The 25,226-nt window shown below is 38.1% G+C and overlaps 1 protein-coding gene across 1 annotated transcript in view; it reads left to right on the top strand.

Moving 5' to 3' along the window:
• The window catches only part of NWD2 (NACHT and WD repeat domain containing 2), a 104,212-nt gene that overhangs the window by 55,247 nt on the left and 23,739 nt on the right, over positions 1-25,226 (top strand). Inside the window, 4 exon segments of the mRNA XM_009641301.2 lie at positions 14,897-14,965; positions 14,968-14,998; positions 15,001-15,098; positions 20,250-20,366. Of these exon segments, the coding sequence (XP_009639596.2) occupies positions 14,897-14,965; positions 14,968-14,998; positions 15,001-15,098; positions 20,250-20,366 (315 nt within the window).

Raw genomic sequence — 25,226 nt, 5'->3', positions numbered from 1 at the left:
GTAATAATAATTTCTCAAATAAAGAGGATGGACAACAGCAGATTTGAATCGAGTCCTTATTGTGAATCGTTCCCTGAGCAAGGTATGTATAGGACCTAGCTTGAAATGAGAGGCAGGACCGTGCCGGCCACATTATGGTGCCGTCCCCATCAACACAGGGGAGCTTCTTTCCTGCCTGATCAGGGGTGGTGGGGTGAGCTCTCAGCTGAGCAACAGTCTGCTGTGCAGCAAACGATCGAGGATTTCCGAGGCTGCGGTTCAAGGAGAACACGTGTATTCTGTGGTGGGATTTCTGTAGTTGCCTATGAACACTGTAGTACAAAGGGTACATCATTTGGCATCCTATCTCTTACACAGCTTATGCAGTGAAATAACTCCTTTTAAGAAACTTGCATACATGACTATGTAGGTGTATGGATGTGTTCACAGATGCATAAACACACAAGAGAAAATCCTACATTAGACTTCAAGTTTTATTTGGAGAATTTTAAAATATTTATTACAGAGAGAAAACTTTAGATCAAGGAGTTACTGAACTTCTCATACAAGATATGAGGGCAGTGCCTGAGCGGCAATTTTTTTCATCTGAAACAAATGAAATTTCTTTGAATTTTCATCTGCTGAAAGTATTTTGTGATAAGATATCCTTTCAGGCTGCAATAATAATACATTAGTAATATTTATCTACCAGTAATTTAAAGTTTTAATATATTGAAGGTGGTAGATATAAATATAATGTAGTCATAGATAGTCCTGTGTATGGAATAAAGAGAAATCTGGCAGTTTTTAATATAGGCAGTGCTGTTCAAGACAACTGCTTTATCCCCTTACTGGAATTTTAATTAAAGAAGGATAATAATATATAGAATTAAAGAACCCAATTTAATCATGGTTGAGCCAGTGTGACCCTAAAATAACTCCACTGGCCTGATGCTACTTGTATGAATTAGGTTTTGTATCAGAGAGAGGTTTTTACTTCCAAAATCTTTAGTCAAAATGGGAGTAGGGCTAAATCACAGGTAGCTGACAGCAGGGAGTGTAGCAAGGTAAAGAGGAGGCAGCCCCAAGTCAGTGCGGAGTACCATGTGCATGCTGCTGTGTCGGGCAAGGAGAAGATGTACCACAGGCAACTCTCGTAAGCCACCCCATCACCACCATAATTACATGCCTGCCTCTATATTTGACCTGGTCTTAAACCACCTCTGTAAGCGTCTGCTAATGCCCATTGTTGAATACAAGGTGCTGTGCTGGTCAGACCTTGTGCCTCACCAACCACAGTCATTATTGTACAGAATCTGGATTTAGAGGAATAAAAAAAGTCATCTTTACAGACTAGATTTATCAGGCTGTTCAAAATACACTTGGTGCCAGAAGCTGGAAAGACTAGAAAATGGCAGGACTTCCACAGTGGGCTTAATCCAGAGTCATGCTGTTGTTAAGTATCAGTCTTTGGGACTGATCAAGTAACTGAATAGATCAGATTTCAAATTGTCAGAGCCTGAAAAACAGCCTGGTACAACCTGCTCCTAGCATTTTCTTGGGGTGGCACAGCTGCAGTCTACAGTATAGTAACGTGTCTTTGGTATGATTAAACACTCAAAAATGTTTATTAATAGAGTCCATATCACTCTACCAGCAACTGAGTACCTTTGCAGTCTCACCTGTGCTTTATAAATCTCCAGCTTTGTCCTCCAACTCCCTGTTATCTGAATCAGGTATTGAGACATGTAGTTATAGTGTATGCATGATACATAGCAATGTTATTTGTAAAATCATTATTTAGAGTCTCTAATTAGTAACATTTTACAAAACATTAAGATGAAATGAGAATTAATGACTAAGAGCCCTATCTGGACAGCCTTAGTTTCAGAGAGCTCCCCAACTGAAGCGTTTGCTATCAGCAGGCATTTCTGAAGCCTAGACCCTTTGATGTGTTCATATTACTAAAGAGCATTTGCATTCCTTACAAGCTACAGCACTTCATAAAAGTACAAAATAGACATTCAGAAGCATATCAAAGTTCAAAGTTAAAAATCATTGGCAAAATAAATGGCTTGTGCAAACCCTCCAAAATCCCTTTTTAGCATATTGGTTTCAATATATTTTATCTGTTAGTTAGTATGGTTTATTTGTGTTGTACAAGATTGATGCCTGACCATGCGATGTTGGAAGAAATGACTGGCACTTTAGAATAGTCGTAACAGAATCCCTGACACCGCCTGAGTTTATGCTTTGTTTATTCACCAGCAGTCTCACTGGCTAGATTTTACATGATTGAGAACCATTGAATAACCATGTGGGTTTAATACTTTTAGAGAGGGATTATCCATATTTGCAGAGTTATGCACATCATATATAAAATAAATGAGAAGCAAATGCAGTAAGATCGGACATAGTGAGTTAGACCAAAGGAGCCCAATATTCCTTCTGTGACCCTGGCGATTTCAGATGCATGACAAAAGAATAAGAGATCACAACAGGGACAAAATTATAAAGATTATATCTTTGTGTTTAATAATCTGTGAGGTCCTTTGCTTCCATTAATTTGTGTAGTTGCTTTACTAATTAGTCAATAGTCTTGGTACTTGTAACAGGCTTTCCAAGTCTTGAGATAGATTATTGCCCAATGAAACACCTAATCCTACTAACTTCAGTGGGGATTTTGTGTGAACAAGACGATAGATTATTGCCCAATGAAACACCTAATCCTAATCAGTGGGGATTTTGTGTGAACAAGAGCATCCGTATTCAGCCAAAGAAGTGATCTCAAAAACCAAAAGTGGAAATATCTGTGGAGTAGGGGTACTTAAAAGCAGATCTCCCTAAAAGAGTAACTTTCTCCAAAACCAGCATTGTAATGATCTATTTTTGTCTATCTGTATATAGAAAGGGAGGTTAACTGTGAAGACCTAGTTATCTGAATGCCCTTATTTCCACGGAGTTATTAAAATGGAGCCATACTAAGAAAGAAATAAGGAAGTGATGGTATTCAGTAATCTAAGAAGCCTAAAGTATGGAGTGTAATCTAAAGGAGACCAGTGTGTCACGGAGGACTCTAACCTAAGGGGTATTTTATTACCAAGAATTTTCCACACCTACCTATGCCAGCATAACACATGTAGAGGATCTTGCTTTCCTGTCATAATCAAACATAATATAAGTCATATGACTGCTTTGTAAGTTATTTTGTTAAAACTAAGGACTTAATCACCAAGAATTTTCCACACCTACCTATGCCAGCATGACACATGTAGAGGATCTTGCTTTCCTGTCTAATCAAACATAACATAAGTCATATGACTGCTTTTTAAGTTATTTTCTTAAAACTAAGGACTTAATTTTTTTTTTTTTCCCCTGTACCTACTGTTGTTCAATAAAGGCCCCACAAATTCTAGAAAAGGAGATCAGAGTAAAAATACATTCTTACTTGATAATAATCCTGGTGGCTAGATTCATAGCCTGTACTGTTCTGGCAAGAGAAAGTTATTTGTTCTGAATAATATGCGTATTTTTCTTCTTCATTTTCCACCCTATAACATTTCTGATAGCTCAGAATCTGAGAGCAGTGAGCAGTAAGTATTGATCCTTTTTTTAGGAGTGGTTACTGGTAAATGTTAGGAAAATTATAAAATCATATTATTGCTTGATAACAGTTTTGATTTACTTACATATCTATTGGACTGCATTTAAATGTGATGAAGGATTATGCAATGCTCTTGAAGCAAGTTATTGAAGCATTCCTGTGTATGTGGTTCCTAATTTGGCATATCAAGACACTGGTAAAGTTTGTATGATGATTTGCTTTGAAATGCAAGTCGTTTACGACATAGGATTATAAAGAATTAAGCAATCTGTGGTGAGCAGAATGAGTTGCATTGAGTTCAATGGCATGTCATTTAAGCCAGAAATATGTGGCCATAACAGAGGTCCAAGGGACATTAGAAAGTTATTTCATTAGGCAGTTATTTATTCTTGTGCAAATCACAGACCAGGAGGCTGGAAGGGACCTCTAGAGGCATTCAGATCTGCCCTCCTGCCTTGAGCAAGATCAAATGTACCTGTGCCATTCCTGACAGAAGATAGTCTAGCTCTTCATGAGCTGTCTCCAAACCAATTAAGAAAATACATAGGAAATGGACTGTCCAGCATACTGCTGCACTGTGTCTTCCACAGCACTACTGGTAGTGCTTCCTGCAGTATATATGGACACAAAATAAACCCATTAGTCAACAGAAACTACCAAAGGTAAAAAACTCCTTGAAAATTTCCTTGCTTATAATGAGTTTCAGTATCTTTCACTAGATCATGTCATTATTCATAAATTTCTCTAATCTAGTTTCTGCCTCTTCATCCTTTTACTGTGTCAGGAAGCCGATCTATGCATCCAAGAAAAGCTCGTATAATATAAAGCAATGAGCTCCCTCCCATAGAGATTATTTTACCATGTATGCATGTCCTGCAGAGGAATGCTTGTTTCAGGTGAAGCTTTCCTGCAAAGAAGGCATTCATGAAGTGTCAAATAGCATGTTACAGCTTTCCCTTTGATGGCTTATTTATGAATGGGAGGAAGAGACTCATTTACAGGATTTCTCTTGTTTACTTGCTGATTTATTCCCACAAAGGATATTCATTATATTTGAGATTAATATAGTTCTGTCAGATTTGTTTAATGTCATTCATAAGTTAAAAGTATTTTTCAAAAGAGAACGTAAGACACACGGATCATCATATGTTCCTCCTTCCTTTAGAAAACAGAGCTAAAAATGCAAATGATCTCCTTACATTCCACCTGTTTGAATTATGAATTTTCTATTCTATACTTTTTATAATCAACGATGTATAATACTATATAACTCTACTGAGCAATTCCATTGCTGGTGTATTGTTCCAGTGTTAATACCACAGTCAGATTCTCATAGTCATGTAAATTCAGATTGCGGATTCAGTTGTGTTTAACGGTATGTAGGTGTTGACTTGCAGATGGTTTTAGATATTCTGTGGCCAAGGGACAAATACCTTCACAGACACTGAGAAAGGCAAGAAATGCAAATGAAATGAAGTCCACCCTTTCAGTCATTTTCTACGCTGCCGTTAAGAGTATAGCATCATAGAAGATCTTTATCCTCATTTAAAGGTCATTGTAGCTCATTGGGTATGGTATTCTAGAAGTAAGAGCAAAGGGTGGGGGAAGGTGGCTAAAGTGATTTGAAAGTACTAATTTGGAAGAGTTTCTGTAGTTCAGTCACCGATTGATTAAATTGGTATGCCAGTTCTGGAAGTTCTTCAAATATTATTTTCTGTTTGTGAAATGTATTAGTGGGAAATTGAACTTAGTTGTTTCAACTACATCTGCTTCTCAAATGGTGTGATTAGAATATGTATTGTCCTTTTTCAATTACTAGCTCCTCAAGATTGTTAAACTACAAATTTACTATTATTTTAATATATATCATGAACTAAATGTGGTTAGCAAGCAGAAGTAATTAATGAAATCTGGAACAAGAAAAAAATACAGTAAAATCAAGTCATCACAAAAATATTTTATTCATAAAACCAGACACATTTGAAAACTTATTAAAAATGGCCTTTTCACCTGGATTATATAATCTTCACTGAAAATAATGCTTAGGTGAATCACTAGAATTTGAAAGGGTAAAGGAGAACGGCGGTAAGATAAATCACTCTTTCTTTACATGCCAATCACTGTTTTCCTCTCAAATGTTACATAATCCATCAAAACGAGCCAGTTTTGTGAATTATTTGGTCATGTCCAATGACTTTTAGCACAGACTCCACCTGGAATTCTCAATTCTAAAACATGTTGTACTGCAGTGCCTTTAAGTGGATGGTTATAGCTAGGTAGAAGTCATCTGTCAGTTTGTGAAATAGTCCTGTAAGAAATCAGTTGAGATTCTATTACATAGGCAAGGCGTGGTTGAGTTTCTGGCATCCCTCCCTCCAGCTGCTCTCCTTTGCCAGGATTGTCATTGAGTTTCTTCATCTTTGATAACTGTTTCTACAGCAGCCAAGTACTGTTCTGACTGTGCAGTGATGTTATTTAATAGTTCTCTCTGGCATCAGGAATAAAAAAGGTCTGTTGCAAAGAAGACTCCTACTTTATTGATGCAGACTTACTGCCCTGACAGCAAGCAACACCTCTCACTTCTTCTGTGGGTGTCTGTGCACACCTACAAGTGTCAGGTTCAAGACTTTTTCATCTTCTGGCATGAAAGCCTTCACATCTTTCACTTGAAGCCCATATAGTCGGCTACATTTATCGGTCATGCTTTTCCAGCTGGCCCGACTGACTTCAGCTGTTTTGTAGTGGCCCAAACCATGGCCCTGTTCCACCAAATTTAAGGAAGAATACAACCTAGCTTAGAAGGGAAGGGCAACTTTACCAGAGAGCCAACAGTGCTTGCAGAGCTCTTCCATAGCTTTGCGGTGCTGCCAGATGTGAAGTCACATAGGAGCGTTTATTGGAATTTCTTCAGAATGAGGTGTATTTAGTGGGCCTGTGCTTGCCTGTACTGTGAAATACGTGTGTGCTTTCACGAGCCTTGCTTTCTCATGTTTTTTTATGGCTCACCTCTGCTTTATGCTTCTCAAAGCCTACAGCGTACTACTTTGTTTGCTTCCAGCACTTGAATCTGCAGTTCAGTTAGGAGACAAAATGTCTGTGACGTCCCATTGCCTTATTGATTGCCACTGCCTCATTACCTCAAGTGCTTTAGTAACGTACCCTGATTGTTTTCTCTTTGGTCTAGTGATGTCAGAAAAAAACCAGTAAAGCTACTGCAGTACATACAACTTAATTGGTAAAAACATTTTCCAGTGTCATACAGTTTTTTCTCTGCTTTCTAGGTAATTCCATAATTTTTTGAAGTGTGAGTTGACACCTCTAGATGAATTAGTAGGATTTTTGCATGAATCCTTGTTACTACACTGGCCCTTTTTATGTCTTCTGTTATGCATTTTTGCACAGCTCACTCAGAATTCCACTTTTAGATTTCACAAGAAGTTTTACTTTCATGTTAATTTTGATTATAGTTGCAAATTCTTGTCCTTGCAGGCTTTGCTGTTTTCCAGTGCTTAGTTGTAATAAGCTTTGGTGTTCTGCAGAGATAATTTTCAGACTTAATTTTGGTGTCTAAATGTGCTGTGTCTTCAGTTTCTTCTGTCACATCATTTAATTGTATGACAATAATTGTTTGTAAATTGTCATTTTTCAAGAGCTTTTCCCAGTTTGCTTTATTAAATGAAAGAATTAGATTTTGTTGAATTCTTCCACTTGTGCAGTTTGCAGAATGCAAAATTCTCCCCCTGCAGAGATTCTGCCTTCAACCCATGGTGCTGCTAAAGCTCCCACTGTGCATTGGCTTTTGCATGCATCTGCATTTGCAGTGTTTGCCATAAATCATAGCCAAGGGATGGAAGGACACCTAGGCACCCAAGCTGCAATCTAGGGACCATTTGCAGGATTGGGAAAAGATTCCAGGTCATGAGAAAGGATTCCAGGTCATGGGAAAGGATTCCAGGTCAACCTAACTCTTCTTTTTTCTTTAAGAACATCTAAATGTAGGGCGCTGTGTTCCCAAGGGATAATGTGAGGTTAGTTGTTAGGATACATTACGAGATAAAATTCTGCTTCAGAGTCCTCACTCATACCATAAGCACTAGATTTAATGAGTATGTAGTGGGGGGTTATTTATTAATTTATTTATGGATTGAAGGATTTCATCCAAACTCTGTGGAAGTCAGTAAGGCATCAAAAGGTAATGGGTTTCAATACATGCCACAAATGTAGAACTTAAGATCTGCTGAGATTAACAGATCTTTCCATTAAGTTCACCAGCCTTTGGATCAGAATCCAAATTTGTTTCGTGTAAGCATATTGTATGCATAATAAAACTCAGAACTCTCAGAAACCAACATGTGTTTTAAATTGGGAACGCAATCATGTGTGAATAATCAAAAGTCTTTTGATATTTAGATATAGGGATGCTTTCCCCTTCTGTCATGTCAGTTCCATACTGATTTCCCCAAAATTCTGTATTTAACAGTGGTCTTGCCCCTTTGATTTTACTAGTTCCCTCATTTTTTATGTATGTAAATTGACAGCTGGGTGTTATTGTTAAGCCAATAGGTGGCACTGGTTAGTCATATTAACAGTCAAGATGCAGGGTATTTTATAAGTAAGAAGTCACTGTGAAATGTGGCCAGCTGTTAAGCATGATAATTAAAAAAAAAATAAATACATATTCTATATGTGTTGTTTTAAATTTGTCATCTTACAGAACTGACAGTAGGGAACATCTCCAAGAAATAGGTTTTAAAACTACATCTCATTTTAAATCTGATATTGTTTGATTTGAGGCTAAAAAAGAAGAGTTAATTACTGCAACTAGAAGTTTTAGGCTTATAATTATGCCCTACATTTTGAATCCTGCCTCAGATAGTTAGGTCTTTTGTTCTGAAAATGTGTTTGTTTAAATGTTCTGGTGTAGACCACAAATTTTTAGTCACATCCTGTCATTTCTTCACAACTGAGAGAAACATCTCAGGATTACTTACTATTTTAATGTTATTTTCCATTATTTCTCTGATTTTCATGCCAAGCGGCTATTCCTTTGGGCTCAAATGCTCAGCCCACTGTTGTATTTATTATTTAAGAACTTAAAAGGTTGAGGAGAGGGAGATGCCACTAGTCTTACTATGCATTATCCTGGTGGCTAGAGCGCTAACCTCTGAGATGAAGGACTGCGTTCTAGGTCCTCCTTAGTCCAGCAGTCTTGCACACACTCTGCACGTCCCATGGGATTGCTCCCACTGTCAGGCTGGGTGAGGACAAGCAGCTGCGTTCATCACAGTAATGTTGCAGTGTTTTGCTAGTCAGAATTTATTTGGAGGACTACAGTCAGTTGTGAGTTTTAGTTTAATTAATGAATGGCCTTCAGTCTGTCCGGTTTCTCATTTGCCTTCTTAGAGAGCCAGTAGGGACCTGAAGGTTGGCAGTGTTGAGGAGGGCACACTGGAAGAAGTGACCCAGACCAATCTGTTCCCGTTCCCTAAAAAGAGTCTTGGGGAGCTTTGGATGCTTATTCTAATGCTCTCTATTCACAGACACACCAAGGGAAGGAAATGATGACAGAGTCTATGGAGTTAGTTAATTTTCTAGGAAGGCAAGGGTACTAGGTAGCTCAAGTAATTTTTCCCTTTCTTACCAGCTACATGATTCAAACTCATTGCTTGCAAAGTGCTCTGAGATCTTCAGATGGAAGGCACTGTAGAAATGCAAATGGCTTATTATTATGGTAATATTTTCAGAGACAAGGTTTCCATAATATTTAGGGGCATTTGTTATGTACTGGTATTCAAAGCTTTTAGTATCAGGGGTAATATATAATGCTGTTGTGCATTATTAGCAAAAAAGGCAGTTTAAAAGGAGTAATTCAATTGAATAGTCCTATGTGACAAGAAGATACTGGCATTAAGAGTAGTTTGTCAGCCACTTCCTTACTTGGTATTGCAGCTAACTGATTTTTAACCTTGTTTGCATCATACCCTTACATAATAAGTACAGAAATTGTCCCTGCAGTTAGTAGACAATGATTATAAAATACCTGCATTTTTTAATATTGCAATGCATTAAAAAAAAATCCTATGGCAAGAATCTTTCCTACCCATCCAGCAAATCCAGCATTTAGAATACTTAGAGGAAGCAAATAGCTGGGTGTCTTAGTGCATATGCATTCAGGACTAGATTAGAAGATGTTCTGTGCTCATCCAGACCTCTGCTCATGGCCTCAGACCTGTGTAGTTGCACAGAAGACTCCAACGTTCTGTGATAATAAGCATATCTATGTGCATTTGTGCAGGACACTAAGCTAGCAGAGAAGTAGGCTGTGAAAGAGGTGAGGTCAAGAACCCCAGCAAGCTTCTGTCCTGAGCCACTGCAAAGCATGGGAACACCAAGCACCAGGGGCTGGTGCAGAAATTGTTTCTTCTGTGCATACAGGGAGCTGCTCTTTCCTGGGTGACAGGCTGGAGATCAGATCTGCAGGCAGCTCTGTGACCCCACACGACGTTCATTTCTGCGGTACCTTGAATAGCTGCAAAGGCAGCTTTTTTCTTCTTCTTTTTCTGCCTTGGCCCTTCCAGGTTCAGCTGCCTGCCTCAACCTGTTATGTCAGTCAACAATTTTCCTGCTGGCTCCCTCAAGCCTGGTAATGCCGGTTCCTCTGTCAGTCAAACTGTGGCCGTGCAAACACCCTCCCTGCTTAGGGCTTTGCCCTGCGTGAGGGCCTTAGCTTGCATCGTGCTTGGGTAAGGTTACTCACAGGTTACGTTTCTGTGAACAGACTCTCAACTTGAATGCGCTGCTCCTTTGAGGGTGGTCAAGTGGGACTCACTGTCCCCACATCAGCACCGCCTGTGCCAACACGGTAACAGAGTCAGACTGAGCAACCTCCTTATTCACCTGCATCAAGCCTTGGTTGAGTAAGAGGCATCATGGGACTGCAGCCCATGTGCATGAAACAGCCGTTCCCATCACTGTGGCTGAACTCATACCAGTACAACCACCAGCAAGAAGAGAAACTGGTCTTAAGGCAGAATAACTGGTGCTTGAAAATGGGCAATTTCCATCAGGCTTCCATGTTAACTCTTTCTGTTCACTTGCATATGCTTTGAAATTTCCTTCAACTAGGCTATTTTCCATGACTTATTTTATCCCAGAGATTAATGTTTGGCAACTGTTTGTACATACACATCATCTGTTTACTAACACAAGAGTGTAAAATGTAGTTTCCCTATTAAAAATAAAATAAGCCACTTTAATAGCAGAACAGCTTGTGTTTGAAGGTCAGACTTTGGCATGGAAATAGTTCACACTGAGAAGCAGCACCTTGGAGTACTCTAATGAAAACTGGCAGTGATTTGACTGAGCTACAAGCCTTCAGAAATCACACCTCACAGAAACAGTCATGTTTGAACAGCGATTGCCTGTTATTTGGCAGAAAGGCCATGAATGCATACGTAGCTAATTCAGTTCTGTCGTCAGTATTACACTGGGGATGCACAGAGAGAGGGAGGGCTGAGGTGGCGTTCTCAGTTGGTTCAACGCGTAGGGGTAGGCAGGATGGTTGTGGTGGTTATGGACTGGCTTAGGAGGCAACCGTCTGCAAGAGTTAGTACTTGCAAGAAAGATACATGTTCAGCAAGTCCCCGTCTCACTCAAGACAGGGTTGTTTTTTTGTTTTATTTAAATATTGGAATTAATTTAGGGTTGGGCCTTTTTTAAGTCTTAATGTTTTTGCAGATGTAATTTCATTCCCACATTTTATTCTGGACTATCATTTGGATTTCAGAGTATCAGAATTAACATCAAGAGGTGTATAAAGCTCATCTCACAGCTACTGTCTCATTTTGGCTGCTGGAAGAATGTCGTTTAGTTAATCCGTTCATCGGCAGCAGCAGCCTGGAAGGTGGAATTTGCCTGTGTGACATTTTTGTTGTTAGGATCTTCCAGCTTCACAGATTTGCTGTCACTGTAAATCAGGTTAGATTTTATTTAATTAAATCAGCTTATCTGCCGTCCATACTAATTACTGTAGTTCATCTTAACTATATGCACTTCTGTTTTCTTAAAGTTTCACAAATTATTACAAATACGGGAGTTCTTAAAATTCATTAGTAGAAGCACCAGACTCAAATTCCAATTAGATAAGCTCATTCCATTACATTTGGAGGTAGGAATAAAAATGCAGGATGGGTATTCCCAAGTGCCTTATCCAGAACACAGTTGGAGTTTGAAGGAATGTTTTCTTTCTTTCTATTCCATTTATAAGGTATTAGAAATGTAGCACAACTCTTGCAATGTGTTGTTTGATTTTCTGAACAAGACTCTACAAGTTACGCTGCAGGGAACAGCATCGTGTTCTAAAACTAGAGCCAGTGGGGTTCTGCAGGGTAAGTCCTCTGGGCATAAACAGAAAACAGCAGAATATGGTTTTGTCTGTTGTATACCTCAGACAATATGTTTCCCCATTTATCGTTTAATCATGTTTACTCTTAACTTCTGCCCTTTTCCAATAATTTTTTTTTTGTTCCTGCAACTTAGTCTATTTTAGTTCCCTGGTAAGACTGTTCTGTCCGCTATCACATTGATCATTTATGTAACTGCAAACAGTAACTGTGAATTTTTGCTTCCTTAATAACAAAGCTGTAGTCATGATTAATTTCAGTTTAGACAGGCAAGAATCACTTTGTTTTAGCTCAGTAACTGCGTAGTAAGTTGGTTTTCAGCAGAGTTTATTCTACTCAGTTGTGAAGGTATATAATGCTCTGCTTTTTCACAGGCTTGCATACCAAAATTAACCTGTGTTAAGGCAAAGAATGTAGAATATGTAGTCTTCTATCAGCAACTGATCTAAGGGTCTCAGTTACTGTGAAGGTTAGAAAAAAAAGTGTTTCAAATGAAGCAAAGTACGCAGGTAACTTTTATTACAAGATACAGCAACACCGTGCAGTACAGTGACTCCAAGCTGGCACTGAGAAAGGTTCCTTTAGAGCCAAAATAATACTGCTGCATCGGCACAGTGCAGCCCCCCGGCTAATTAGCCTTGTTAGCTGTGTACTGCATTCTGCAAGAAAAGGTTGACTTACGAACTAAAGTAGGAGAGAAAATGAATGGCTGTGGATCCTAAGGAGAGAGCAACTCATCCATCCCTCTATTCCTTATGTACTAACTCAGGCAGCTCTGGGCTGAGCGCATTGGGTTTTGCCCTCCATTCCGAAATATTTGTAGGATGTGTCTGTATTCATCCAAATCTGGAGTGCATTTGTGAGGTGAATCTCTTGATCGTCACTATCTAATATACTTTGACTCGCATCATAGAGCAGTCTTGGTGTGCATGAACTTAGTTCCTTTTGGATAAAAAACAGGAAGATAACTCCAGGATCTTACCCAATGCACTCCAAATGTTTGTGGGGGTTGAGCCCAATCCAAAGTAAAATCCCCTGAAATATATCCAGCATGGACCTTGGGTCCTTGGCACCATCTATTTTACTCTACTGTTTTGCTCCCACTGGCCCACACAGTAGCAAAAGTCTTCCCAGGCACTCTGTGAGGAGCCTGGATGACTAAGCCAAACCTGCAGGTTCTTCTGAGAGACAAGATCACTGCTGGGTGCAAGGGGGACTCAAGGACATCATCTGGGCTAACTTCTGTCTTGAAGTGCTGCCAACTAACTTGGTCAGCCATGGACTTGTCTAGTCAAGTCTTTAAGAGCTCCAAGGACAGAAGAGCTTCTCCTAGTGTCCAACCTGCACTTCCCAAGCTGTAATATGTTGTCATTGCCTTTGTTGTACTGTCTGACACTGCCACAAAGAGCTTGGCTCCATCATCTTTGTAAGTAGCCTTAGAAGTAGTTGTAGGGTGCAGTTAGGTTCCCCTTACACCATTTGCTAGACTAAACAAGCCCAGATCCCTCAATCTCTCCTTGTAGGCCATGCGCTTTTAGCCCCTGACCATCTGAGTAGCCTCCCCATCTTCCTGATTTGGGGTGCCCAGAGCTGGGCACAGCACTCCTGGTGCAGGTGCCTGGGAGAGGAGGGTAATAACTTCCTGAGAGGGAAAGTGAGGAGAGAGGGAATGAGGCCACACTCCTCCAAATGTAACCCAGATCAGGGTCTGTCTTATTTGCAGTGTTCAAATTGGTTATCTAAAAGCTGTGCACTGCAGATGTAGGACCTCGCCTTGAGTGGCATGCCCACAGTAGAATAGAAAGCTTGCAGTGGAGCAAGGACTTGACTAATCATAAATACATAATATTGTTGCACTTAGAAAGGATGTTGTATGAAAACTACTATGCCTTTGACTTTTTTCCCCCATCAAAAGTTTGTGAAGGAAAAACTGTGGTAATTCAGATAAACTGGATTAAGTTCACGGCTGTACTTTTGAGCCTTTGTGGTATAGCCGTTTCACATTGATGCAGATTTCATAACAAATCATTTCTCTGGAGGTGTTCTGGATTGTTTTCTTTTTATAAAGATAAATTATAGCACACATTTATGTAATATTTCAAAGGTACGTTTACATATTAAGAGGGATATTAAGATTTTGGTGTAATTAATTAATCTGTGGATTTCACACTCACTATGAAAGAATATAAATCTGTGACCATGATTCTATGAACAGACCTGGTCACAATCCAGGCCTAGCAAAATTCATCACATATCTTAGTCTTACTGGGAGAGCAATAAAATTTATTATCTATGCAAGATTTCATTACTAAACAAATTTACTTCAAATTTGACAGTATGCTTCTTGAGCAATATGTTTTATATAAATGTGTTCGGATTAACTTGGACAGATAATTTAGTAATTTTGGAGTCATTGCCACCTTGTACTTCATTATCAAAACACATGTCATTTTGCATGGTGAGAATAACATGATGTCAGAACTGCGCATTTAGTATGATATCAGGAACCACCTCCACCAAAAGATACCATAAATAATGCTATTAACAGCTTTCTTCCTTTCAAGATACTATCAGATTAAAGATGGTGAAGAAAGTGATAGTGTTTGACACAATGTCATTAATCCATATTATTGATTTTTTCTAAGTATAGAGATCTATTTAATCTCTAGTATATTTCTTTGTTCCATGGTGTTTCTAATTTGTAAACTTCAGCTTCTTGAAAATCAAATAGAAGTCAAGCTGATAAAGAAATTCTGGCTGCTGAATTACAAAATTAATTCAGCTGAGCTGTATTGAAATATGCTGCAATATTAAGATGTGCATGAAGCCTGATGTTGCACATACAAACACAGTTTTGTGTTTGTACAACATACAGTTTGGAGATTAAATCCCAGCACCTGGCTTTCATTAGGTTTGCGTGTGTGTGTGTTTTAAGGGCTCTTTTTTATGTGATAAATCTGTATCTCTGACTAAAAGAACAGAGTTCATATAAATATTGTTAATAACATCTTTTTCCCAACACAGATACCATAGCAGAAAGGAGTGCCCTGAGAGAGCATGTGTATCCTAAGCTGAGAGAATTCTGCAGGGAAAACTATGGGCTGGAATTTCAGGTAGGTTTTACTGTGTTGAATCTTGTGTTACTTTTTCTTGAAATGAACTTAGAACAGATAACGTTTTAAAATATCATTGGTAAAATAGAAAATGGCAAAAATGTATTTCATATGTTAATTGTACTGAACTGATGTACTTAAATAATTTTATAGGCAGATTTGAGGTAAATTCTGAATAGATGAAAAAACCATATGGTTATACAATGCAACATTGTGCTCGTGCAAAATAGCAACAAACTGGGGCTTTCACATTAGAAACTGAATGAAACCACCTCTATTTTAGATATTCAGAGTATTTAAGAAGAAGTAATGTTACATCTGAATTACTGGGTGGTACTTCTAGAAACCATACTTAAGTTAATGCAACCCATTTTTAATTTCATGTAATCATCATTGAAGTAGCACCATCTGTATATTCACATAATTGTATCTACTCTAACTCTGGGTTTGTCTTCCACTGTAATGTGGAAAATCATTTAACCAAGTGAATATTGAAACTGATTACCAAAATGAATCGAATGCGGAACATTTCTGTTGTGATTATATACTATGGAATTTGCTTCCTTTAATGTCAACTGTAAAATTCCCATTACTTCAGTCAGTTCATGTTCTCCTTTGTTACAGAAGACATAGACCCAACCACATCTTTGGTAAGAGCCAATTGGTAATAAATACAGTTGCATTTGACTTAAAATACATGAGTTTGGCATCACAGTTAAAGTCACTGGTACTTTTAAGTCAGGTATACCCTAGTTCACAGTCCAGTAAAGTCCCCCAGTAGAGTCCCATATATGTCAGCAGGCCTGGAACTGTCTCTCTGCTGAGAGAAGGAAATAGAATGTGTGATGTTGTAAAAATGTTGTTCAGTTTTTCAAAAATTCTGGTTCTACATGCTCAAGCCTTCCTTACATACTAGTATTAACCTTCCATCTTAGTGACCCCAAAAACTCAGCTCTCCAGAGTGTAGCTTACTTGGAAACAGCTAATGCCTTTTATGCAACATCCTGTTCCTCCCAGTGTATTATTCTTGATGCACATGCAGCTGGTTTTTAATCAAAATAACAAGTTCTTAAATTAGGATATTTGGTTTTAACTCCCTGAGTCACAGTGGAGTTGCTGAATCTGCATGGTGGTAAATTCCAGAGTGATTTTTGATTATGGCTATAAAAGAATTTCATCTGAAGGTCCTAGCTCATCAGCTGATTGGGAAGTCCCAGCTGCAGTGGTACATGCAAGGAATAATGAAAGATATTTAAATAATAAAGCATTTCTCTCCTGTTACTACCATGTGATATTAATGGAGAGTATAAACCCTTTATTTCTCAGTCATCTTTGAGGAGACATCTCAGTGACAGGAGGGAAATGTCTCTTCCAAGTAGATCATAACCCACTGAATTCTTAGTGAGAGGAAACATGTCTTTCTTCAAATGGATTGTAATGTAGTCTCTAGGGGAGGAATAATTAAGTTTACTCCAGTTGATATTCATTCATGGAAGCAAATTATTTTTTTATATAGTTTCAGCACCAGGAGCATCCTCGTGTGATATGAGGTCTGAGAGACAGCTCTACTGACACATTTCTGAAAACAGCTAGAAAGCTATCACATTTGTATGGAAGCAAAGTAGGAAAACTTGTTCAAAAAATTACCAAGGGAAAGTAGTAAAGCATTTTGGAGGAGGCTCTGAGGTAGACTTTATCAAAACTTTTTGCCTTTTCCGTTCCTGATACGCTGAGCTTCTTAGGTTAGCATGCAAAATCAAGACTACAGTTTTCAGTGCAGTGGTGTCAAGAAAGTGTTATGTACTTTTCAGATGCAGGGATGAATTTATTTTTCCCTGTACAGAGCAGAACACATAACTTTTCATCCTGATATGTAATCTTCTACTGACCAAACAAGAACTACCTTGCGTGTGACTACCCCAAATACGCTATAATATAGGGTGTCCTGAAGATGCCCTCTTCCTGATAAATCATGACCCAAATGAAACGCGTTTGAGTACATTCGTTGTTCGTTGCTCCAGCTTCCGCTGAGTCATCTGGCTGCACTGATAAGTGTTTTGATTGTTGCAAAGCATGAGATCTGTCAGGCGTCCTCAAGTTGGTGGGAGCTGTTAGGGAACATAACCACCATGTGTATGGAAGCAGAACTTGTATATATTCAATCACTCAGTGAATTTGTTTTCTTGATGGACTTCCTTTTCCATTGAATCAGAAAATATTTCTGAAAAACAGGTATTGGTGAAGACAGAAAGCAAGTAAGCTGAGAAAAAGACTTCCAGAGTGCATGGTGTTTCGTACCTGAAATACAGTATTTTTTTAGGGGAGGACAGAGAGGTTACAGAAAGTAGCTGTAACAGAAAAGTTTCGGAGGATAATTAACCATAGTTCATTAGCAGCATATTTGTTTCTTCTTGGGAGAAATGAACTGTTTAAAATCATTTTCACTATGTGATATATGCTAGAAGGAAAGTGGAATTTGCATGAATTAATTTTTTTAGTGGTTTTTTTAAGCACTTGGAAGCAATAAAGATAAAATTATTTAATTTCCTTAGAAAAATCTGTGGAACTGTAGGATTTTTAGGACAAAAGCTGAAATAAGCAAAAGGAAACACTAAATTATGAACAAAAAGTCTCTGCTAGGTGACTATTGTGGAACTGAACTAGACCAATGCCATTCCAGTGTGTAAGTAGCTCCTGCACAGAGCACTGGTTGCATTCTCACCTTGGCAGCCTTACTGAAAGTTAGAGTGGGTGTTTGTCACAGTTTTTCCAAGTATAAGTAAAAGCATACTTCAACACCAGTTGTCTTCTTGTTCTGTCTCTTTAATTTTGCAAATCCTGTTTATTTTAGTTAGCAAAAAGAATAACCAATAAGCCCCTCATTTTGAAATTCTTGGTGTCTTCAGAGGTTTGGTGGCTAAAATATTTCCTCTTGCAGGACAAAATTATAACACATTAAGATACTATGTGCCAAAATTGTGTTACGCCATAAAAATAATCTATAATGTTATAATACACAGAAGGCAGCCACTGAGCCCCTACAATATCTGCAATTCCAGAGAATTTCCTCTTCACATTTACAGAATTAATGTGATTTCTGAACTAATTAAAATAGAAATTGCTTTTATGTTTCAGTTGAACTTGAGCAGCACAATAAATTCATTCAACCGGTAATTCAAATATTTTTGACTGTGTGCTAAGATGCTCTAATTTTATGACTAGAATACTTAAGCTCTATCATACATCATTCAAGTAATCAGACAGCTGAATACAGTGTGAAGTTCAATAATGAAGTCGTATACATAAATAACAGAAGGGAGAGAGGAAGAAGAGAACACTTTTTTCCTAATGAGACTAAAAGAGAAAAGGACAGAGAAGACATCAGTGCAAATGAGGGAAATAGGAAGGCTGTTTGAGATGCAGTTTTGTAAAGCAGAAGCTGCTTGTTCCAGCAAAATTTTGGAACAGAGTTTCTGTAAAAATAAAGGTATTAAATGTATTTTCTTGGCAGAGTAAGCTACAACATCTTCTCTACATTGGGCTATTTCATTCATCATCAGTCAGACAGTACATTACCTCTTGTGTTTGGCAGCAGTGTGCCTGCTCCAGCAAATGCTGACACATGACACAAACTTTTCTGGCAGAAATAACCAACAAGACTGTTGGTAGTGAAATTAAACATGGGCATAAATACTTCTATCATTAGGTCTTAAACCTTGGCATTTATTGTCATGAGAAATTTTCCAAGGAGATTAACCAGCAGTAAACTGATGAATTTTACTTTTACGTGAACTCATTATTAGTTCTTATATTAGGACTTTAGGCTGATTTTATGATCTGTTTAGACAACAGCCAGTTCTGTGTTTCTGTTTCTTGTGGAAACGGCAGAGTGCTTCCACGGTACAAATAATCATAGAATCATAGAATCATAGAATGTTTTGGGTTGGAAGGGACCCCTAGAGGTCATCTAGTCCAACCCCCCTGCAGGAGCAGGGACACCGCTAACTAGATCAGGTTGCTCAGAGCCCCGTCCAACCTGGCCTTGAATGCTTCCAGGGATGGGGCCTCCACTACCTCTCTGGGCAACCCCTTCCAGTGTTCCCTACTAAAAAGATTTTCCCCATCTTTCCTATAGGCCCCCTTTAGGTATTGAAAGGCAGTAATCAGGTCTCCCCGCAGCCTTCTCTTCTCCAGGCTGAACAAGAATATTACAGTAAACAATATTGTAATACAGTCATGTCTCAATATAATTTTGATTTTTTTTTTACCTATCCATTTGGAGTTTTTTGTTCAAGTTACATACATGATGTTAACAATCAATAGTAGCTTAAATGAGACAGTAGTAGCATGTTCTGTAAATTTTATTCCAAAAGAAAAGTATATGTATGATCCGTATTTAAGTTCTTTTAAAAACAGTAAGAATTCAGGTTTTAGTTTAAATACATAGTGAAATTACGCTTCATCACTTAATTTCTTCAAATAAGTTTAACATCCATATTCCAGTTTCTTCCAGGAGTTTGCAACTAATTACCATCACAAAACTGAGTCTGTAGCTACAGACGAAAGGCTGGACAGCAAGCTGTCTGCCATTGCATATCTGTACAATCTCTGCTTCCAAAGTAACAAAGACCAGCTAACAAAGGAAGTACAATATTACAGAACCACACATATTTTTTCTTTTGAGCCATGTGCACAGGATGAATTTATATCCTGTGGATACAAGTGACACAGTGTGTCAAGTTGTGGTCTTGACTGTGCTCCACAGCAAAACTCCCAATAATTTCCGTGGGGACAGGATTTTATCAATGTTTTTGTCATTATTATTACCTATCCATTATATGTGATCTAGTAGCAAATAAAGACTACATCAAATCAAGATCTTGTCATACTAATTTCTGAAAAAAAATATTAATATGAAATGAGAGACCATCCCTGGAGGGACTGTCTGGGAGGGAAAATAAGAGGCTTGAGTAGTCGTTTACCTAAGGAAGCGCTGCCAGTCTGTGTAAGGACTGGATGTAGACCTCATTGCCTTTTACTGCACTGCAGAGCAATGCTTAGCAGAACACAAAATGTTGACAAAGCTAATTATTAATTTGCTAGGTAGACAGGGCATATTATAAAGTAACAATGTTGCATACTATTTTCCAGGTCATAGACTTATACTGGGGAGTTGAAGCAGACGAATGGGACAGTCCTGAGCTGCAAAAGACTCGTATGAAGCTGTTAGAAGATTGCTTGAAAAGTTCTGCAGGTCCATGTTTTGTTGTGGGTATAAAAATAATGTTTTACTTTATAACAGAAATACAAAGTTATCTATCCTAACATGCATGATTCAATAACAAATGTATTCTTTTCTTCTTTCCAAAATATTTTATATTCCTCACTGTACTTTGCTATATTGCATCCAAATGTTTCCCTATACAGCACTGTAGATTAACAGTGATTACTCAGTATTAGTGGAGAGGAAAGAAGGATCTTTCATGATCCATAGCAAGAAGTCCCCATAGCAAGATGGGTTTAGAATCCACAAGTATGACTGTTCTACCATCACAACAGAAGTATGGACTACTTGTTTAAGGAGGCCACCATTAATTAATTCTTGGCACTTCTCACACATGCATTATTGGCTGGTCTAGAAGGACTTGCTTACTAAGGCACAGCAGCAGGGAAGAACTATCTGCTCTGATCTGCATTTTGCTGTTTTGTGTCGTAAACCCAGGACAAGTTCAGATGCCAGGTATTCGAGTGCGAAAAGACTGGAGATCGGTGACAACCCGAGGAGGCTCTGAGTGTGATTTTCCTACTCTTTTCCTTCTCTTTACTGTTGCCAGAACAAGTGTTGCTTTTAGGATTCTTCAAGAGTCAGTAAAGCTGGCAAAAAAGATAGATCTTCACTGGCTTTTCCTATTAGGCTTAAGAGAGGGACTGAACCACTTTTACTTGAGTGGTTTATAAAGCTTTACATATTTATTTTAATGTCAGAGAGGTCTTTTTATGTAGATGAACCTTTTGGTTTACATCAAGCTCAACAGTCTTCAGCTAGCCCTCACAGCTTTTACAGCTGAAGCAAGTATGAATTTATGAAGTCAGGCCAAATGTGTAGGGTTGTAATAGCTGAAAGGCAGTAGGAGTAGGCTGTAGGCTGTATATATAAAGTCCTGCCAGGTATGCTTTTCCCCCTTCCAATGATTCATATACAATAGATTTTGCTGTCACTGCTTTTATATTAAATATACAGTTCAGAGTAGCACGCTTTTTTTCTCTTTCTTCTGTACTTAGAAAGATTTCTACTGTGTTTTAAGATGAACATAGTTAACTTGAAAAATATTTAAAGACCAGTTTAGTGCATGGTATGCTGACTGCATTAGTTTTCAGTGATAGATAAAAAATATACAACTTTTGAGAAATGCCTTTTCCCAGCTGCTTAGAGAGTAGCATGTCCTCTTTATCTGTGAAGAGTAAGGCTGGTTTTTAACTTGCTGGGTAGATCTAGATAGAGAATCTCTCTAATGAGATTGGCTATTCAGTGGTATATACTGCATACCTAATAGCATCTATTAAAACATCAAAACAAAAGACAAGATGATTTGGGAAGAATATGGGTTTGTTTTGTATGTGAGAAGTACTATGTGCAAGGGCGACTTCAGTGAAAGTACAAAAATGGCCACAATGTGTAGGATTTGCTATGATCAAGGATACACCTCTAATTCTTTATCTGCTGTTTTGAGCTCCATCTTTGTGAGAAATAAATGGGGGATGTATGATAATTATTTTCCTGTGCATAGTTGTAGGACTGCAGAGATATCAGGATAAGTTTCAAGTTAAATTAACCCCTATAACAGCCTTCATTTCTGTTTAAGAAGACAACCAACATTATTTTAAGACAAAGTGCTTGCAGAGAGAAAAATAGATATACTGCCTCCATTAGATAAATTCAGCTCCAGTTTAATTCTAGTGCTGTAGAAGTACCAGAGCATACAGGGCAAAAGACAGTCTCATTCAGTATCTATGTCAGGCTGTATGTTTTCAAGTAAACACGCCAAATCCTACATAACTAATTTTGTCAATTATTATACTAATTGTTAGTGTAAGTTTTACTAAATTACAAGTGTTTTGCTATTACATGTCTTTATTACAAGTTTTCAAGGATTGCTCTGAAAGTAAAAAAATATTGCTTCTGTTTACTGCTGGTACACTACTGATTGTCCTCTCCCTAGTCACTTGTCTATTGCAACTGGAAGGGTAGTGGAAATACTTGTCGCTCAGACATCAGAGGACACCTACCACTCTCCTTTGACAGCTTTAATTCCAACTTAGTAACCTGTGTTTTGATGTTATACCTCAGTGGAACACAGTTTTAAGACCATGCCTTTGCGATTCCAATTCTTCTTTTCTATAATATATTTACTAAGAAAATAATTTAGAAAAGGTAGATTTCTCCTCTATACCTAAACTTAGCTAAATGAACTCTAATTCTTAGCCTTGTTGTAATAAGGCAGAAAAAAGTTCTGAAAAAACTGCAAGTCCTTGATGATTTTTTAAGGGAAGAATTTTAAAGATTTAGCGAAGTGAAACCACAGAGTCCCGTGGGGATGGAAGGGATACAAAACACTGCCTGCTGTGAAGGCTGGAGATCACTTCTCTCCACGCCAAAGATTAGACAAAGAGCAAACTGTAGTATGTGTTCTGTACTTTTATCACAACCTTACAACCATCTCGCTGGCTCTGTTTCATTCACCTGCTTGCCTCACTCTGTTATTTAGCTTCAGAGCCCTGGGAAACAAAGGCTGTCCTTACACATGACCGTAAAGAACCCAGCGCGTGGAGTAATGAGTCTGGGCTGGGTTTGATGCTGTCATGACACCATTTTTCACAAGCACACACTGGCCCAGATCTCTAGAGAGTTTGGGTAGCTTCTGTCAACATGACTAAATTTAGTTTTCTGGGTTTATTTTTCTACTTTTTATCTCGCCTTTTATGAAAAAACAGAGTTGGAGCAGAAAGGCATGGCATTTTTCCTGTAGCAGCACCCGGTGTCCTTAGACATGGATATTCTAAAATCTGACACTGAAGGAAACCTCTTCATGTACCAGTGCTGCATATTTTAGCAGCTCAGAATTTTGAAGCTGTTAAGAACTGCCTGCCTCATATTGCTACTAAGGAAAGAAATCAAGCCAAAGCAGAAATTTTGAACAGAATGAAACAGCAAAGAGGTTGCAGTGAGCCAACCACTTCAATATTTATTCCAGGTTTTCCAAGCATGGGCCAGAGTAATAGCTCTCCCAGTGACTAGACTGGCAAAACTGCAGAAATCTCTTTATGCACTTTTTTTCTTGCTTTGTTGTACCTTGGTGGGATGGGGTTTATTTCATTTTCAACACAAATCAAAGATGATTCTACTCCAACAAGCATAATTAGTTTTAATTTATAGTAACATAATTAAAACCTGACTTCAGCACTGCAGGCTTTGGGCAACTTCCCATTCCTTGAGAGAGTTCTATAAAATGTGCCACTTCCACTCAGCTGGGTATATTTTTTTACTTTTCAATTACAGCTTTTTCAATTCAGAGACAGATCTGGGATTAAATCAGAATATCCAGAATTAACTAGCAGATATGAACTGATTTTAGAAAGTGTTTCTTTATTGTACTTTGAGCCTGCATTATGATATCAGATGGAGAGAAAATGAAATTCAGTTCTTAAATTAGTGCAGTGCGTAAGATGGAAGTCCTAACCTTTTCTTCAGATACTAAACCACAAAATCCAAATGAACACATATTCATAAACAAAAAGGAGGAAGCAGTTCTGAAAAAAAAAGGTAATTAATTTCCTGTGACACTGTCTTTGGGAAAGTACAGTCCCCTCTTACCTACTGCCTGAGCTCTTTCAACACTTGATCCAGTTAAGGGAGAGGGGAGTTGTTTGGGTTGTTTTCTGCTGTGTAAAATCAGTGCCTATTATACGTGATCATTTAAAACTCATAGCCTTTACTGTAGGTAAATACATACTGGGCTATTTTTGATCTACAGAATAATTTATCAAGATTTATTTATGAGGGGAAAGGTACTGTTTCTGTGGGAAAAAATATTTTCCGTACATATTTATGCAGAAATCATACTGGTTGTCTCTGGAATCTACATGGGGAGATTGAAATGCAGGATATTTATTGAATTATTAACTGCTTAAACTCTGCATTGCATAATAATACCAAAGACAAAATACATTCAATGCATCACTGGAACCTTTACGTTTTGTTGGGTTATGTTTCCTCGTAAATTCATACGAGATGACAATACTGACAGGAAGGCAGAGTGACAATAAAGGTTATATTATCATCCCGCAACTAGTACTGATCATGAACAGGATTCATCTATTATGGATCTAGTCTCGACACCTTTAACAACTAATAGAAAGATATAGGTACCTCCAGTAATACCCAAGTCATCTTCTGGATGGCTATTTCTCCATTAACAGCAAGGTGACACTAGGGAGTTAGACTGCTAATTTAGGAACCCAAGTTCGGTGTTTGATACCAATAAAGGCCTTGAGCTATTTAGGGAGTCGTTAGTCTATAGTGATTATTTGCAGAATGAGTTTACTGCCCTTTTATTGGGGTTCTCTAGCCAGTACTAACCTGCTGTTGATTACGCCTTAGTGCAGATGAGAGAACTGGCAGGCTTCTCTGCACTTCTCTTCAAACATACCCTGCAAGTTATAACACGTGGGTGCTCTCTTCCATCTGTGCGGCACCACGCAGTCTCCGCCTGAACTGCTGTTCTTACATGACTATGTCCTGAAAAATTGTAAAATGAAAGGGAGAAATGGAAATGAAATGTTAGTTTCTCGCCTGTAGCGGTTTGCTCAATTAAATATGTTTGGATTTCTACAAACTTAAGAGATTCTCCCCACCCATCATTCAAATCATCTGCTCCAAAGAATAGTAAAAACAGTTTCTACCTACTCCGAACAGGCATTGTAATTTGCATTATCCCTCTCAAATTATTGACAGCTGTTTGTTAATTTCAGCATTAAGGAACCATTAAAAAAGACCTAGCATTATAAAATTGGGATTCCAGTAGGATTTTAAAAGAATGTTAGCAATTTACAATATTTGGCATGTCCTTA

This window comes from Egretta garzetta, unplaced genomic scaffold, assembly GCF_000687185.1.
Source record: "Egretta garzetta isolate BGI_Z169 unplaced genomic scaffold, ASM68718v1 scaffold256, whole genome shotgun sequence".
Taxonomy (NCBI): domain Eukaryota; kingdom Metazoa; phylum Chordata; class Aves; order Pelecaniformes; family Ardeidae; genus Egretta; species Egretta garzetta.
The sequence above is the reverse complement of the archived record's forward strand: the minus strand, read 5'-3'. Positions and strand labels throughout refer to the sequence as shown.